Raw genomic sequence first — 15,920 nt, forward strand, 5'->3', positions numbered from 1 at the left:
ACTAGTTTTTCCAGAAAATCCGCTAAAAAAAGATGCAGTCAGATCCCTATCAGAGTTCTCCCTCTGGCTCAGGCTATTCCGATGTTAATGGAGCCGCCTGGGGAGGGTGGGGAAGGGATCAGAGAGCTAGGAGTGTAGCACCTCAGAATATAGCCAGAGTTGTTTGTCTTGCTTGGAATGACTCTTATATCTGAGATTTCCATGGGGCGCATCGCCTATATGTACTGGCTGTGTGGAGATTGCCCCCCGGGGGGTCTGGCCCGCTGGCATCACGGTCAGATCCTCCGCTGTCAGCCCCACCCCCAAGGTTAAGGCTCCCCTACTGGGACTGTGCACTCCCGTCTCCAAAATCAATCGCTGCCTCCTGGGGACTCCCTGTCCCGCCAGCCGCGTCGCGTGCTGCTCCCGCGAACCGGGTGGGCTCCCCCCACCCCGGGTCAGCTCAGGAGAGCCGAGCAGGTCCCCGCGCCTGAGTCGTGACTGCGCATCCTGGCTGGGGCGCTGCTCTCCCCGCTCCAAGACCAGCCACTGTCTCCCAGGGACTTCTTCCACCGGCTGCTCCGCCACACCGCCAGCGCGAACTGGCTGGGCCCACGCGAACCGGTTGGCGGGGGTCAATTCAGGGGAATGTAGCTGATCCCGGCGCTCACGCCCCGTCCGTGCCCGCCAAAATCCCGGCGGGTCGGCTCCCCAGCTGGGATGCTGCTCTCCCCGCTCCAAGACCTTTCACTTTGTCCCAGGGACTTCTCCCTCTGGCGCGCCGCTCCACTCGCGTGAACTGGGTGGGCACCGCCCCCTCGAACGGCTGGGCCCCCCCCCCGGGGGAACTGTGCTTTTAATGGCTGATTTTTTGAAAGGAGGTCACTAGGCCTTTCTTCTGAGGTGTCTCTTGGTTCCTTGAACCTCCAAACTTTCATCTAGCAGCTGAGTGCATTAATGGTATGTACCACCAGGGACCCCGAGATGGACACTAGCACCTTGACAAACTACTTTGATTGCATTTTGAATTCACTTGCATACCGAGATCTGTTTCTGGACTTTCCATTCTAGTCCATTGATTTATTTGTGTATTCTTAGGCCAATCTTCAGGCATATCTTCTTTTGATGGCACATGTTTTTATTTCAGTGTCTTCAGTCTTTTATTTCAGACAGACTAGGAGAATGGGGCTGCTCAAATCCAAGGGAGCAGAGTTGCTGTCCCAGTGGACCTGGAAGGCAAAGCTAAAGCCCAGAGCTGGGGGTCTCTATCCAGAATCTAGAGAGTGTGAGCAACACCAAAAGTTTGGAGGGCAGTGCCATTGCCTAAATAGTCTCAGAGAACAGAGAATTGTTTCCAAGTCTTGAGAGGTAATGTGTTCTGCTGAGTTGCTTGGTGCCCATCCCTTCTTTCCCTCCAATTTCTCTAATTTGTAACAGAAATGTCTACCTTGTACCTGTTCCAGCATTGTACTTTGGAAGCAGATAACTTATATTCTAGATTTCACAGATGAAGAGAATTTTGCCACGGGATGGAATTGGAGTTGATTTAAATTTAAGATTTTTGAGATGGTATGATGGGCCTGACCCAAGCCATGGTATTTTCAATTGCATTATATGCATGTGAAAGGTGGACAATAAATAAGGAAGGCCAAAGAAGAATCGACACCTTCGAATTGTGGTGTTGGTGAAGAATATTGAATATACCGTGGACTGCCAAAAGAATGAACAAATCTGTCCTGGAAAAAGTGCAACCAGAATGTTCCTTAGAAGCAAGGATGGCAAGACTGCATCTTACATACTTTGGACATGTTATCAGGAGGGATCGGTCCCTGGAGAAGAACATCATACTTGGTAAAGTAAAGGGTCAGTGAAAAAGAGGAAGACCCTCAACAAGATGGTTTGACACAGTGGCTGCAACAATGAGCTCAAGCATAACAAGAATTGTAAGGATGGCGCAGGACCTGGCAGCGTTTTGTTCTGTGGGACATAGGGTCGCTATGAGTCAGAACTGAGTCGATGGCACTTAACAACAACAACAACATGATGGGCTGAAAATGTTTTACATGTGTGTGGCAAAGACATGAAATTTTGGAGGCCAAAGGGTGGAATGTTATGGATTGAATTGTGTCCCCCAAAATATGTATCAATTTGGCTGAGCCAGGATTCTCAGTATTGTGTGGTTGTCTTCCATTTTGTGATCTGATGTGGTTATCCTATGTGTTGTAAATCCTAACCTCTATGATGTTAATGGGAGCCCTGATGGTGCAGTGGTTAAGTGCTCAGCTGCTAACCAAAAAGTTGGCAGTTTGAATCACCAGCAGCTCCATGGAAGCCCACTGGAGCAGTTCTACTCTGTCCTGTAGGGTCACTGTGAGTCGGAATCGACTTCACATGAACAAGGTTTTTTTTGGTTATGATGATAATGAGGCAAGATTAGAGGTAGTTATGTTAATGAGGCAGTACTCAGTCTACAGGATCAGCCTGTATCTTGACTCAATCTCTTTTGAGATATAAAAGAGAAGTGAGCAGAAAGGAGAGGATCCTCATACCATCAAGAAAGTGGCGGTGGAAGATGAGTGGATCCTTTGGACCCAGGGCCCCTGCACTGAGAAGCTCCTAGGCCAGGAGAAGATTGATGACAAGGACATTCCTTCAGAACCAACAGGGAGAGAAAACATTACTTGGGAGCTGGTGCCCTAAATTGGGACTTCTAGCTTCCTAAACTGTAAGAGAATAAACTTGTGCTTGCTAAAGCCAACCGCTAGTGGTATTTCTGTTACAGCAGCACTAGATAACTAAGACAACTGGGCTCCTAACCAAAAGGTTGGCAGTTTGAACCTACTCAGACGTGCCTCGGAAGAAGGGCCTGAAGATCTCCTTCTGAAAGCTCACAGCCACGAAAACTCTGTGGAGCACAGTTCTACTCTGAAACACATGGGGTTGCCATAAGTCAGATTCAACTCCCTGGTAACTGGTTTGGTTAGTGCCAGGGCTGGGTATTTTAATGTGGGACCCAAAAGGCAGGGAGTATTTGGAATGCAGCAGAGTTTATGACATAATAGTTATGGGTTGATTGGCACAATAAAGCAAGTGTCTTGAAGTGAATCTTAGTAAGTCAGCTATTAGTCTTGATAACAATATTTTGTTGGTTCACAGTCTTAGTTTCTAGGAGCAAATATTTCCTAGAAGAAGTATCTAAGTTACTTTCACTTCTTCTCAGTATATTCTTTTCAGTTTTCACTATGTATTCCTATTAGTTGTTATAGAAACCCACACTCAAATCTACCGTCTGGTAATTACACTTGTAGATAAGGAGTTTAAATTCCTTTGTTGGGTTTTCTCCTGTGCGTGCTTCTTTCAGGTCTGATTACGATGTGACAAGGACTGTGACTAGACAGGTAGAGGCCAGGGGTATAATGGAAGGACCTCTTGCTATTTTTAAAATGATATGAGTGTCAAACTTTTCTCTAACAATCAGTGCCACTTGATGTTAAGTGACAAGTACACTGTCATTGTCCCCTCCTTTTCTTTGTCCAGTTCTTTTCTTTGACAAGGGAAGGGAACTGGTCAGAACAACCTTGGAGGGCAGCTGCAAGAAGAGAGCAGGCCCATTTTGCCCGGAGTCTCACAAAGAAAGATTAACCTGGATTTGAGTCTCAGTGGGAAGTCTGAATCCCTCTGCAGCTCATTATTAGCTTCAGATCACATCAACTTGAGTCTTTTCACTGCAGAATCTTTTAGAGGGATTCTCAACCTTGTCTGCCCACATGGGATCACTGGGGGAATTTTTAAAAAGTATTTGTACTGGGATCATAAATATACAAAAGCCACCCAAGGTTTTAATTTAATCTATCTGGTGTCAGGCTCTAGCATTGGGATTTTCCCAAGCACCCCCAGGTGGTTCTAAAAGCTGTGCTATTAAATTAGGGAAGAAGAGAAATGCCTGCATTGGAATGTCTTTGGATTAGCATAGAAAGTGGTGTCCTGGAGTGATTTCTTTTCTTTTTTTTAAGGAATGTTGGATGCTGCACATTGACATTGGGAAGAGATCAATTGTTCACTTGTCTTAATGTAGTTATTTCCTCTTTTTTGTCAAAATTCAGTTTTATTAATAGGAAATAAACACTTATTCTGCTTTCATTGTTATACCTGGAGCTTCTAATTAAAAAAAAATTTAAAATAATCACTTAATGTTGTTTTGACTAAGACAATAAAATTGTGGCTTAAAAAAAAGTATTCAGCACCATTTGCTCATAGGTATTTCCGAATTTGCTCTTAAAAAGTTCTGGAACTTTCCTGTCTGTAAAGCACAGGAATTGCTGAGCTACATGAGAAAGCCTCTCTGGGACAACCAATGAGACATTAAACAATCATCATAAAAGGAGTCAATGTACACTCAGCATGGTAACTCGGACACACCATGATCCCTCCCCTTCACTGTAGCTCACGGGGGGACAGCCTTCTAAGCACTGAGGTATGAATAGTCAGGCTGTTATTTGCTGTTAGAATTAGTCTTTCCAGGTAATAACAGTAAATCTCTGGCACAGATGCTGTTAGCCATTAATGTGATTTTAGGAAATTCTGAAAATAGTTTGAATTTAGTTCAGATTTCATTTAATTTATTCAGAAATTAAACATATTTAATAAAGTTCACTAACTCTGTGGGGCAGTTCTACTCTGTCCTATAGGGTCGCTATGAGTCAGAATTGACTCAACAGCAACAGGTTTGGTTTTTGGTTGTATTCTACCAGAGTATTTGCTGGTTTAGTGTCCTTATAAAATATATGTACCCATCTAGATAAATCACAGTCTTAAAGCATACTTAGAATACTACATTATTTAAACGAAAATCTTTTTTTTTTTTAACAAAATGTCTGTAATTAGAAGCAGCTGATGAAACTAATTCAAAGTTATGACAAGGGAGAATCACTCTTATTGAAGTGGTATGGCTTAGAGAACTTAAAAGCACATACCCTTAAAGCTGTTCAAGGAGAGGTAAGGCCCCCTCCTCATCCTTTACTCTTTTATTCCAGTTCTGGTTGGACCAGAAATCAGCATTTCTAAATATTTCAGAAAAGCCCATAGATGTGTTGAAAAGTCTTTCATGAAAAGGAATGCGTGCCTCTCCTACTGCATCAGGGAGTAGTGGTGCTCATCAGAATTTCTTAATAACACAAAAGACAAAGGCAAATTCATACACTTGATCAGGTGTCAAAGGAAGGGGAAGTGAACTGTTAGGTCAACTCTTAGTCGGAGTTTCTGCTGATTTTTTACTATACTGTGTTCCCCGACTTGAGTAAAGTGGATTTTTGTGAGAGAATAGTGTTTAGTGACCAGGACCTCTTTTGGGAATTTCTTCCTAAGTGGAATACGCAACAGATAGGGCGTAGGGAAGGTAATACAGGGAAGCTACACTTTCCAGCTCAGAAGGAGTATATGCATTCAAGAAGCCCATGGGATCCTCTAGCTGTGGGTAGTGGCAAATGTGGTCATCCAGAATTGACACTGTGGACCTCGGCAGCATTTTCCTATACAGCTCCAAAAACTCCAGGTCGGGATTTATGGGATCCAATGGCCCATAGATAAAATGAATGGGAACAGATACAGAGGCAAGGGCTCCCACCCAGCATCTTCTAAACTTCTTCCTCTGATTAACGTACCGTAGAAGACTATCAATGACTAAGTCTCTGTCATTGTTGCTATCCCTGCCCACATGTCCCACAGCTCACTCTCAGAGGCCAAGTGTAGGGCCCAAAGACCGGGGTGAGACCTCAAGAGAATACAAACAAGTTCATCAAACGCGTGAGGATGGTTGACAGCATGCCTCCATCTTTAAGAAGCTTCTGGAGAGGGAGAGGATGATGAGTCTTGGGAAAGATACCTCCATTTGACAGGCAGAGACTTTTTATGGTAAGCTGTCCCCACGGATTCTGCTTGTACCTATGGAGCAGCTCCTGAGCCACATGTCTCCACAGTCATGAGACAGGTGGTTGATCCTACAGTTCTGGAGAACAAGAAGCCTCTCAAGCATGCCTCCACATGCTGGCCTGTTCAAATATGGAGTAGTGGTGTGGTCTCCGTTTGTCACTGAAGCCAAAGCCTAAGAAATCAAGAGCAATTACTCATGAAACCTCAGGGGCAGACCTTCCCAAATCTTGTACCAATGGTAGCTGGATGTTGGAAAGCCATATAGGAGCACAACTATTTCTGGACTTCCAATCACACCCACGGAGTCTTGGTAAAAGATGCGCAGTCCCTGGTAGGTGAAAAATTTGCCTGAGGACTTTTATGAGTGAAGAGCAAGGGAAAGCTGAGGGGGCGGGATGTGCAGGTAGGCCGCCAGCAGGAGCACGGCCAGCAACCCCACCTGGACCCACCACTCCCTCACCGTGTGCAGGTTATCTCGGTGCACCCTGGCCACCCTTAGCTTGTGCAGCCGGTCAGCGCCCAAGCTGCAAGAATGCTGGCACAAGGCCAGCCAGCTACAGCTACCGCCAGCAGCGTGAGACGGCCGCAAAGCGGGCCTGCTGCCCAGCGGCTCAGCCACCTAAACGGCAGTCTGCTGAGGCACTGCGTGAGGCGCGGCTGCTGCAGAGGAGGGGCCTGGCCGCTGCCGCAGCAGTTGTTAGTTCCGTTTTTAATGCATTGAGGGTTTCATCAGACTAAGAGACTCATCTGATTCAGTGTGAATGGGTGAACTTTGTCTTTTCTGTGTCCACTGAGGAATAATGCCACTTCATAGGAGGGCTTTCCCAGACAACAAACGAGGCAAACAGGAAGGCTGGTGCCTGTCCTTCCTCAAAAGAGAACTCAGGTTAAATCCCAATAAAGTCTGCAGTTTAGTTGATAGTATTGCTCCAATATATACTATGATTATGAAAGATTAAGAGCCTTGGTAGCCCACTGGTTTAGAGCTCAGCTGCTAACTAAAAGGTTGGCAGTTTGAATCCACCAGCCACTCCTGAAAAACCCTTTGGGGCAATTCTACTTTGTCCTAAAAGGTCACTCTGAGTCCAAATCAACTCAGAGGCAAAGGGTTTATTGTGAGAGATTGTGTCACCATTGGAGGACGCTGGGTAAAGGGTACCCAGGCAATCTTGGTACTATTTTTGCAACTTCTATGTGTGAATAAATTATTTAAAAATAAAGAGTGAAAAAGGCACTGGGGAAGCACTGTCTCATGGGGTAAATAATCAGATATAGTTTTTGTTTAATAAGAAATTCCCAGGCTCAATGGCTTAGTGTTACCCTCCTATTCCATGAAGGGAAAACTGATTTCCTTTTTCTTGACTGAGGTCTTGACTTGCCTAAACTTATCTCATTCTGAGTACCTGTGCCTCTTTCTTTTCCTTGAAAGAGAAAGAGATTCCGTTAGACACAAACAGTTATGAGTCAGATATAATGTGGGGAAGAGCTGTGTTTTCCCATGCAAATGGTTCATCTGCTCTGTGCTGGGGCAAGACCTATGATGTGACTACAGTGTTCTCCATATGCAAGTGGTATTTGAAATGTGGGTGCAGGCACACTAGAGCAATAAACTCTGGGACATGACTGGTTTGTGGGTGATTGCTATCCATTTACAGAGGGACCTACTCTCCTTGGGAGCCTCCCTGCCAAAAAAACAAAAACAAAAACAAAAAAACCCCACAAAAAAACAATCTATTGTTTTAGTTACTAGTGCCGTTATAACAGAGGAAACCCTGGTGGCATAGTGATTAAGTACTACGGCTGCTAACCAAGAGATTGGCAGTTCGAATCCGCCAGGTGCTCCTTGGAAACTCTATCGGGCAGTTCTACTCTGTTCTATAGGGTCACTATGAGGCGGAATCGACTCGACAGCAGTGGGTGGGTGCTAGAACACAAATACAGGTGGATGGCTTTAACAAAGAGAAATTTATTCTCTTATAGTCTCATAGGTTACAAGTCCAAATTCAGGGTGTTGCTTCCAGGGGAAGGCTTTCTTTCTCTGTCATTTCTGGAGGAAGGTCCTTGTCCTCAATCTTCCCCTGGCCGAGGAGCTTCTCAAGCACAGGGACCCTGCGTCCAAAGGATGTGCTTTGCTCCTGGTGCTGCTTTCTTGGTGGTATGAGCTCCTCACTCTCTGCTTGCTTCCATTTCCTTTTATCTCTTGAGAGATTAAAGGTGGTACAAGTCACACCCCAGGGAAACTCCCTTTACCTTGGATCAGGGAGGCGACCTGAGTAAGGTTGGTGCTACAATCCCACTCTAATTCTCTCAACATAAAATTACAATCACAAAATGGAGGACAACCACACAATACTGGGAATTGTGGCCTAACCAAGTTGATAAACACATTTTTGGAGGAGCATAATTCAATCCATGACATTCCATCTTTTGCCCACCCCCAAAATCACATCCTTGCAACATGCAAAACATCCCATTATATCATAGCAAAAGTCTTGGAGTTAAGTCCAAAATCCCAAAATTCCTCTTCATCTGTGAAATCTAGAATACAAGTTACCTGCTTCCAATGGTACAATGGCAGAACAGGCATAAGGTAGACATTTCCGTTACAAATGGGAGAAACTGAAGGTAAAAAAGGCATAAGCAAGTCAACAGAACACATTACATTAGCTCTCCAGATTCTGCGTGGAGGCCCCTTGGCCCTGGGCTTCAGCTCCACCTTCCTGGCTCACTGGGACCGAAACTCTGCTCCCTCGGCTTTAGACACACCATTCTCCTAGTCCATATGAGTGCTGACTCCACCCTTAGAAACACCAGAGGCCATGGCTCCATCCTTTGAAACCCCTGAGGTCATGGCCATACATTTTGAGACTGAGGCAGCTCAGTTTCTTGTGTTTTTTGTCTCTTCAGCTTCTGTTCCCTGGTTTCTTGGCCTCTTGGTGCCTCAGGCCTCACATCTGCATCTGCCCTGCTGGGGCAAGTGTTCCAAAGCTCAGTAGCTCCACCGATAAGTTCCTGGAGGCTTCCCACTCTGCCGGGGAGCCTCCTGCACACAGGCACTCAGCTTTCTTGCTCCATGGGTCGGCAAGCCTAGCTCCACCAATAAGTGCCCAGAGGCACCGCAATCTGCCACTGCAAGTTCTCTGCTGCTGCTGGTCCTGTGCCGTTGCTGCAACTCTATCCATTCACAGAGAGACTTATATCAAGGAAATGGCTCACACAGCTGTAGAGGCTGGAACATCCCAAGTCCTTGGGTCAGGATAGAGCTTTCTCCTGATTCACGTAGCCACAGGGCCTGGCGAACCCAAGATCAGTAGGTCAGGGGGCAGAGTTATTGTTGACAGGCTGCAAATAGCAATGAATTCCAAGATCAGCAGGCAAGGCTACAGGTAAGCTGCTAGCTCAAGTCCCAAGAACCAGAGGTCAGATGAATAGGAGCAGCTGAAGGATCCAGCAGGAGCAAAAATCTCATGAGCCTTGCCAGAATGTCCAATTATTCAATGCAGGCCACACACCCAAGGAAACTCCCTTCCAAGTGGTTGGCTACTCACAGCAGATCCCACCACGGAGGTGATCACAACATCTTACGACTGCCAAACCACTGAAAATCTTGGCCCACAAATACCTAGGAGTGAAATTACTGGTCATGTGGTAATTCTATGTTTAATGATTTGAGGAACTTCCAGAATATTTTCCAAAATTGCTGCACCATTTCACTTTCCCATCCACAATGTACAAGAGTTCTGATTTCTCTACATCTTTGCCAACTGTTGCACATATTTTTTTTTAAATAGACTGTAAAAAAAAAAACCCGTTGCCATCGAGTTGATTCCGACTCATAGCGACCCTATAGGACAGGGTAGAACTGCCCCATACAGTTTCCAAGGAGCACCTGGTGGATTCAAACTGCCAACCTTTTGGTTAGCAGTTGTAGCTCTTAACCACTATGCTACTAGGGTTTCCGAATAGACTATATCTTAGTGGATTTGAAGTGGTATCACATCGAAGTTTTGGTTTGCATTTCCCTGATGACTAATGATGCTGAGCATCTTTTCCTGTGCATTTCTTCTTTGTAGAAGTGTCTATTCAAGTGCATTGTTCATTTTTTAATTAGTCATTTGTCTTTTTAGCTTGAATAAAAATATATGAACACATACGATTTGCAAATTTTTTCTCTAATTCTATGTGTTGTCTTTTCACTTCTTTGATGGTATCCTTTGAAGTAAAACATTTTAAGTCCAATTTATCTTTTTTTTTTTCTTTTGGTGCATGTACTCTTGGTGTCATATCTAAGAATCCTTTGCCAAATCCTAGGTCAAGATTTACCCCTATGTTTTCTAAGCATTTTATAGTTTTAGTTCTTACATTTAGGCCTTCGATCTACTTTGGGTCCTTTTTCTTTTTAATGTCATTTGAGGTAAGAATCCTACTTTATGCTTTTGCATGTGGCTACCCATTTGTCCTAGTACCATTTCTCAAAAAGGTTATTATATCTCACCTGAAAAAGAATCAGAAACAGAAAGGGTGACTCAAGGTAAAAAAGAAAAAGTCAAAGTCATTGCTAGCAAGTAATTAGTGAGAAGGAATCATAGCAAATCAACTGTGAGGAAAAGATAATTCACCTTAGCTTGAATGTCCAATAATTATGTATTACATTATATTGCTAGATTCACTTAAAATGCTGATACATACTTAAATTAAGGTAAGCAATGATAACTGCTAAAGCAAGTCTTATGAAATGTGTGAAAGCAAAAGGTTTTAATAGCAAAGAATATAGGGCAAGATAAGGAATACAATGATACTAGCCTAATTTCATTGAGTACTTCCTGAACCCAATGGGCTCCCCTCACACTACTGAGCCCAAATCTTTGAGAATAGGCTAAGGAATCTGTTATTTAACAAGATCTCCAGTTCTTATACTCATTAAGGTTGGAGGACAGCTTTTCTAGATGATTGGTCAAATGCACCCATAATAATCCCATTCTCCTCACAAAAGAAGAGTTTAATAAGGGGCTTGTACATCCTAATTCAGGTGTATAAGCTATGAAATGATGTATTCTTAATGACTCATTGGAAGCATCACCTCTTCATTAAAAAACAAAAAACACGAAGTCATAGTCAGCTTTCTGAGATATGATGCCTGTAAGTGACGAAGCCATCTGGTGACCTTGAGGGAAACCAGTCATAGTATGCAACCAATCAAACATCACAAAGCTAGAGGAGAGCAAATTTAGATTCCATGTTGAAATACTGTTATTCACTATGGTATACGATGGTTGTAGCAAAAGATTTGAAAGCAGAAACACAGATACTTGTATATCAATGTTCGTTGCTGCACTATTCATTATAGCTATAAGGTGGAAACAGGCTAAATGTCCATCAACTGATGAATGGATACACAAAATATCATACATACTATGAAATACTACTCAGCCATAAAGAGAAATAAAGTCCTAATACATACTGCAACATAGATGAACCTTGAAAACATTATGCTGAGTGAAATGTCAGCCCCACTTATATGAAATACCTAGAATAAGCAAGTGTATAAAGTGAGAAGTTTATTAGTGGTTACCAGGGCCATTAAGGACGAAAAAAGAAAGGGAGACTCATTGCTTAGGGGACACTGAGTTAAGAGTGATGAAAAAGCTGTGAAAATGGATAGTGGTGATGGTTGAATAACATGAAGAATGTGATAAATGTCACTGAAAGGTACAATAAAAAAATGTATAAATGGCAAATGTTTTGATAAATGTATATATCTACCAAAAATAAAAACAATAAATCAACATTTTAACGTACTAAATTATCAAAGTAAAAATTGTGAGGACAGAAGTGTGCAAGTAAATATGCATACACATATGTAAAAAATATTTTAAATTAATAATAAACAAAAAAATTATCACAATGTAAAAAAAACTTGTTACTGGAAGATTCTAACATTCTGATTCACCAAGTGTTCTTTCACTTTGACTCATTTTAGAAGCACAAGCCTAAGGCAGATGACACAACTAAGAAAAAGAAGATATTCTCCAGAAGAGTTTCTGCAAGGCCCCCTTCATGTCTCTGTTCCTCAGGCTGTAGATAAAGGGGTTCATCATTGGAGGGACCACAGCGTACATCACTGAGGCTACTGCTAAGTTCTTGGAAGAATGAGTAACTGCAGAACTAATGCAGACTCCAAAAGATGTTCCATAGAATAAGAAAACCACTGACAGGTGAGACCCACAGGTGGAGAAAGCTTTATACATTCCCCCAGCTGATGGCATGCTCAGAATGGAAGAGACAATTTTAATGTAAGAGAAAATAATCCCAAGGAGAGGAACACTGCCCAATACGCTAGTTATTAAATATACCAGGATGTCATTGATGAGGGTATTGGAGCAGGCAAGTTTGATGACCTGAACAAGTTCGCAGAAGAAGTGAGGGATTTCCAGGTCTGCACAGAAGGACAGACGCAGCACCATCAGACTGTGAAGCAGGGCATCCACCAAACTAATAAACAAGGAGAGGAGAATCAGCAGGCCACAGAGGTAAGAGTTCATGATGACTGTGTACCTCAGTGGTTGGCAGATGGCCACATAGCGGTCATAGGCCATTGCTGCAAGGAGAAAATTTTCTACACCTGCAAACATCAGAACAAAGCAAACCTGGGTGAGGCAGCCTGTGTAACTGATGGACTTGCTTTGTGTCTGGATGTTCACCAGCATCTTGGGGACTGTGGTGGTGCCGAAACAGATGTCAGTGAAGGACAAGTTGGAGAGGAAAAAGTACATGGGGGTGTGGAGGTGGGAGTCTGAGCTGATGGCCAGGATAATGAGCAGGTTGCCCAACACAGTGACAAAGTACAAGGTGAGGAATAGTCCAAAGAGGAGGGGCTGCATTTCTGAATCCTCTGAGAGCCCCAGGAGGAAGAATGCTGCTACACCAGTTTGGTTTTCTGATGCCATGTTGTTGATGAGTCTGATGATAGAAGTGATAGAACATATAACAGATTTACAAGAATTGTGTATTTCAGAGAAATTCTAGCATCTATATTGTGAAACTAAGTGAATACCACAAATCTTTCTTCTCTCTGTCCCTCTCTTCCCTTTTCTTTTCCTTTTCCCTTTCCCTCTTCGTCTTTTTCTCCCTTCACCTGCCTCTGTCCCATCCTCTCTCCCTTCCTTCCTCCTGTTTTCTCTCTATTCTTCTCTCTCTTCCATCACCACATCTTCCAAAAATCTTTCACTTGAGTAAAGTCACAAGTGGTCTCCCTGGTTTTAAGGATCCTTTACTCTCTGAGCAAATAGGTAGTATCTTTGTGTTTATTGTATATCTACTATTTTTTCACATTGTGCCAACTAACAGGAATAAAGTAGAAAAAAATACATGGCTTTTTCCTTGGGAATTTTCCAAAGCCTTCAAACTAGCACAAAAACAAACTCTACACCTATGTTTTTAGAGCAGTGGTTCTCAAACTCCTCTTTTCATCAGAATCAGCTGAAGAACTTGTTAAGTCACACCCTCAGAGTATTGAATTCAGAATTTGGGGTCTAAGGCTTTAAACTTTTTCTTTCTAACCATTTCTCAAATGCTACTGTTGCAGGTCTGGGGATCACACTCTGAGTTTCACTGTTCTAGAGAGTCAACCATTGTGGCCCATGTATAATAAACTCATATTCAGGGAAGAATAGATTTGATGTACCTCAAGAGGAGATGGCGACCTGGCTCGCCATGCTCTGCTGAGGGAGCTGGCCAGGAGTTCAATCCCATGACTCAACTAAGCTTTTTCATTTTCAGTTGTTCCTCAAAATCTGTCCTTTATATTTTTATTTCCATTTAAATGTTCCATCGTTTAGGTTCTTATTGCTTGTCATGGATTGAATTGTGTCCCCCCAAAATATGTATCAATTTGGCTATGCCATGATTCCCAGTATTATGTAAATGGCCACCATTTTGTTATCTGATATAATTTTCCCATGTATTGCAAATATCCTATTATTATGATGTTAATGAGATGGATCAGCAGCAGTTATGTTGATGAGATCTACAAGATTAGATTGTCTTAAGCCAGTCTCTTTTGAGATATAAAAGAGAGAAATGAAGAGAGAGATGTGGGGACCTCATAATACCAAGAAGCAAGAGCCAGGAGAATAGCACATCCTTTGTATCTGGGGTTTCTGCACTGAGAAGCTCCTAGGCCAGAATAAGATTGATGACAAGGGCCTCCCTCCAGAGCCAACAGTAAGAGAAAGCCTTACCCTGGAGCTGACGCCCTGAATTTGGACTTCTAGCCTACTAGACTGTGAGAAAATAAACTTCTGTCTGCTGAAGCCATCCACGTGTGCTATTTCTGTTATAACAGCACTAGATGACTAAGACGTCCCTTGTTATTATTGTTTTAATTAATAGTATTATCACAAAGCATAGTAATAAACATCATAATTATTATAAACCGCTGTCATTACCAACACTAACACCTACTGATCTCTGATTATTGGCAGACAGAGTTTTCAGGATTTACTATATTAACTGTTTTTATTCTCAGAGTGGACATATGAATAAGGTGCTCCTATTATCTCACATTTTATCCATGACCTCGTGTAAAGGTAAAAGAAAAGTGAAGTTGCAGATACAAAGTACATGGTACTCTGCAAGGAGGTAAAAACAGGTTTTGAATTTTGGCTGCCAGAACTTGGAGCTGACCTTATATGACCACTGTTTTTGGGTGATATGATCTCTGAGTAGGGCAGGACAAGGCATCCTGAAGGGTCAGCAAATTCTATTACTTGCCTCTTGAAATCTTTCACCTGAATTAAAACCAAGTGCTTTCCCTGGTATTTGAGGTCACTTGCTCTCTGACCACATAGGTAGTATCCAACAGGTGACAGAATCAAAACAGGACCCAAACTCAGGACGTGATGTCAACCTACAATGTACTGGCTGAAACCTTAAGCTTAACAGCTGTTATGAAATGAGATTTCCTTTTCTTCCAGTTATTTGAAGATTGAAATATTATTCTCATAAGTTGATATATACCCATTGCAGGTGAGTTGATTTCCATTCATTGTGATCCTATAAGACAGAACTGCCACATAGAATTTCCAAGGCTGAAAACTTAATAGAAGCTGACTGCCATGTCTTTCTTCTGTGGGGAAGCTGGTGTGTTCAAACTGCCAACTTTTGGTTAGCAGCTGAGTGCTTAATCACTGCACTAACAGGGCACCCAGGTGATATGCAGCATATTTTTTTTTGCCCAAAGCTCAAGAATGGGAGGAAGGAGGAAATGCATGAGCCTTGAAAAAACTGGAGAAAAAAAAGCAACAATTTTTTTAGTGTGTTCAAAGCAGGATCTTGACATCTCTACTTTTCAACAATTTTAAAAGATCTTTTGCAGCAGATTTCTCCAATGAAATACATCATTTGATTTCTTGACTGCTGCTTCCATGGATGTTGATTGTGGTTCCAAGTAAATGAAATCCTTGACAACTTCAATCTTTTCTCCACTTATCATGATGTTGTTTTTCGACCCAATGTGAAAATTTTTGTTTTCTTTATGTTGAGGTGTAATCCATACTGAGTGCTGTAGTCTTTGATCTTCATCTGTAGGTGTTTCAGCCCTCTTCACTTCCAGCAAGCAAGGTTGTGTCATCTGTACATTGCTGATTATTAATTCGTCTTCTTCCAATCCTGATGCTGCATTCTTCTTCATAAAGTCACCTTCTCAGATTAAATGATCAGCACACAGATTGAACAGGTATGGTGAAAGGATACAATTCTGACACACACCTTTTCAGATTTTAAACCATCAAGTATTCCCTCATTGTATTCGAACAAAAGTCTCTTGGTCTATGTACAGTTCCACAAAAGCACAATTAAGTGTTCTGGAATTCCCATTCTTCCCAGTGTTATCCATGATTTCTTAGGATCCACACATTTATTTGAATGTGTTTGCATTGTCAATAATAATAATAATAAAAGAAGGTAAAAGTCTTTCTAGTATTCTTTGCTTTCAGTCAAGATCTATGCTACAT

The 15,920-nt window shown here is 42.6% G+C and overlaps 1 protein-coding gene and 1 pseudogene across 1 annotated transcript; both read right to left on the reverse strand.

Annotated features, from left to right (window-relative positions):
* Positions 1-4,873: 4,873 nt before the first annotated feature.
* LOC100667283 (mesoderm-specific transcript homolog protein-like) lies at positions 4,874-9,089 on the reverse strand (annotated as a pseudogene).
* A 1,772-nt stretch (positions 9,090-10,861) lies between these two features.
* LOC100666995 (putative gustatory receptor clone PTE03) lies at positions 10,862-14,359 on the reverse strand. The gene has a single exon (XM_010602402.3). The coding sequence runs from the start codon at positions 12,852-12,854 to the stop codon at positions 11,916-11,918; it is 939 nt and encodes a 312-aa protein (XP_010600704.2). The 5' UTR covers positions 12,855-14,359; the 3' UTR covers positions 10,862-11,915.
* Between the last annotated feature and the right edge of the window lie 1,561 nt (positions 14,360-15,920).

The sequence above is a fragment of the Loxodonta africana genome, chromosome 3 (genome assembly GCF_030014295.1).
Source record: "Loxodonta africana isolate mLoxAfr1 chromosome 3, mLoxAfr1.hap2, whole genome shotgun sequence".
Lineage (NCBI taxonomy): Eukaryota > Metazoa > Chordata > Mammalia > Proboscidea > Elephantidae > Loxodonta > Loxodonta africana.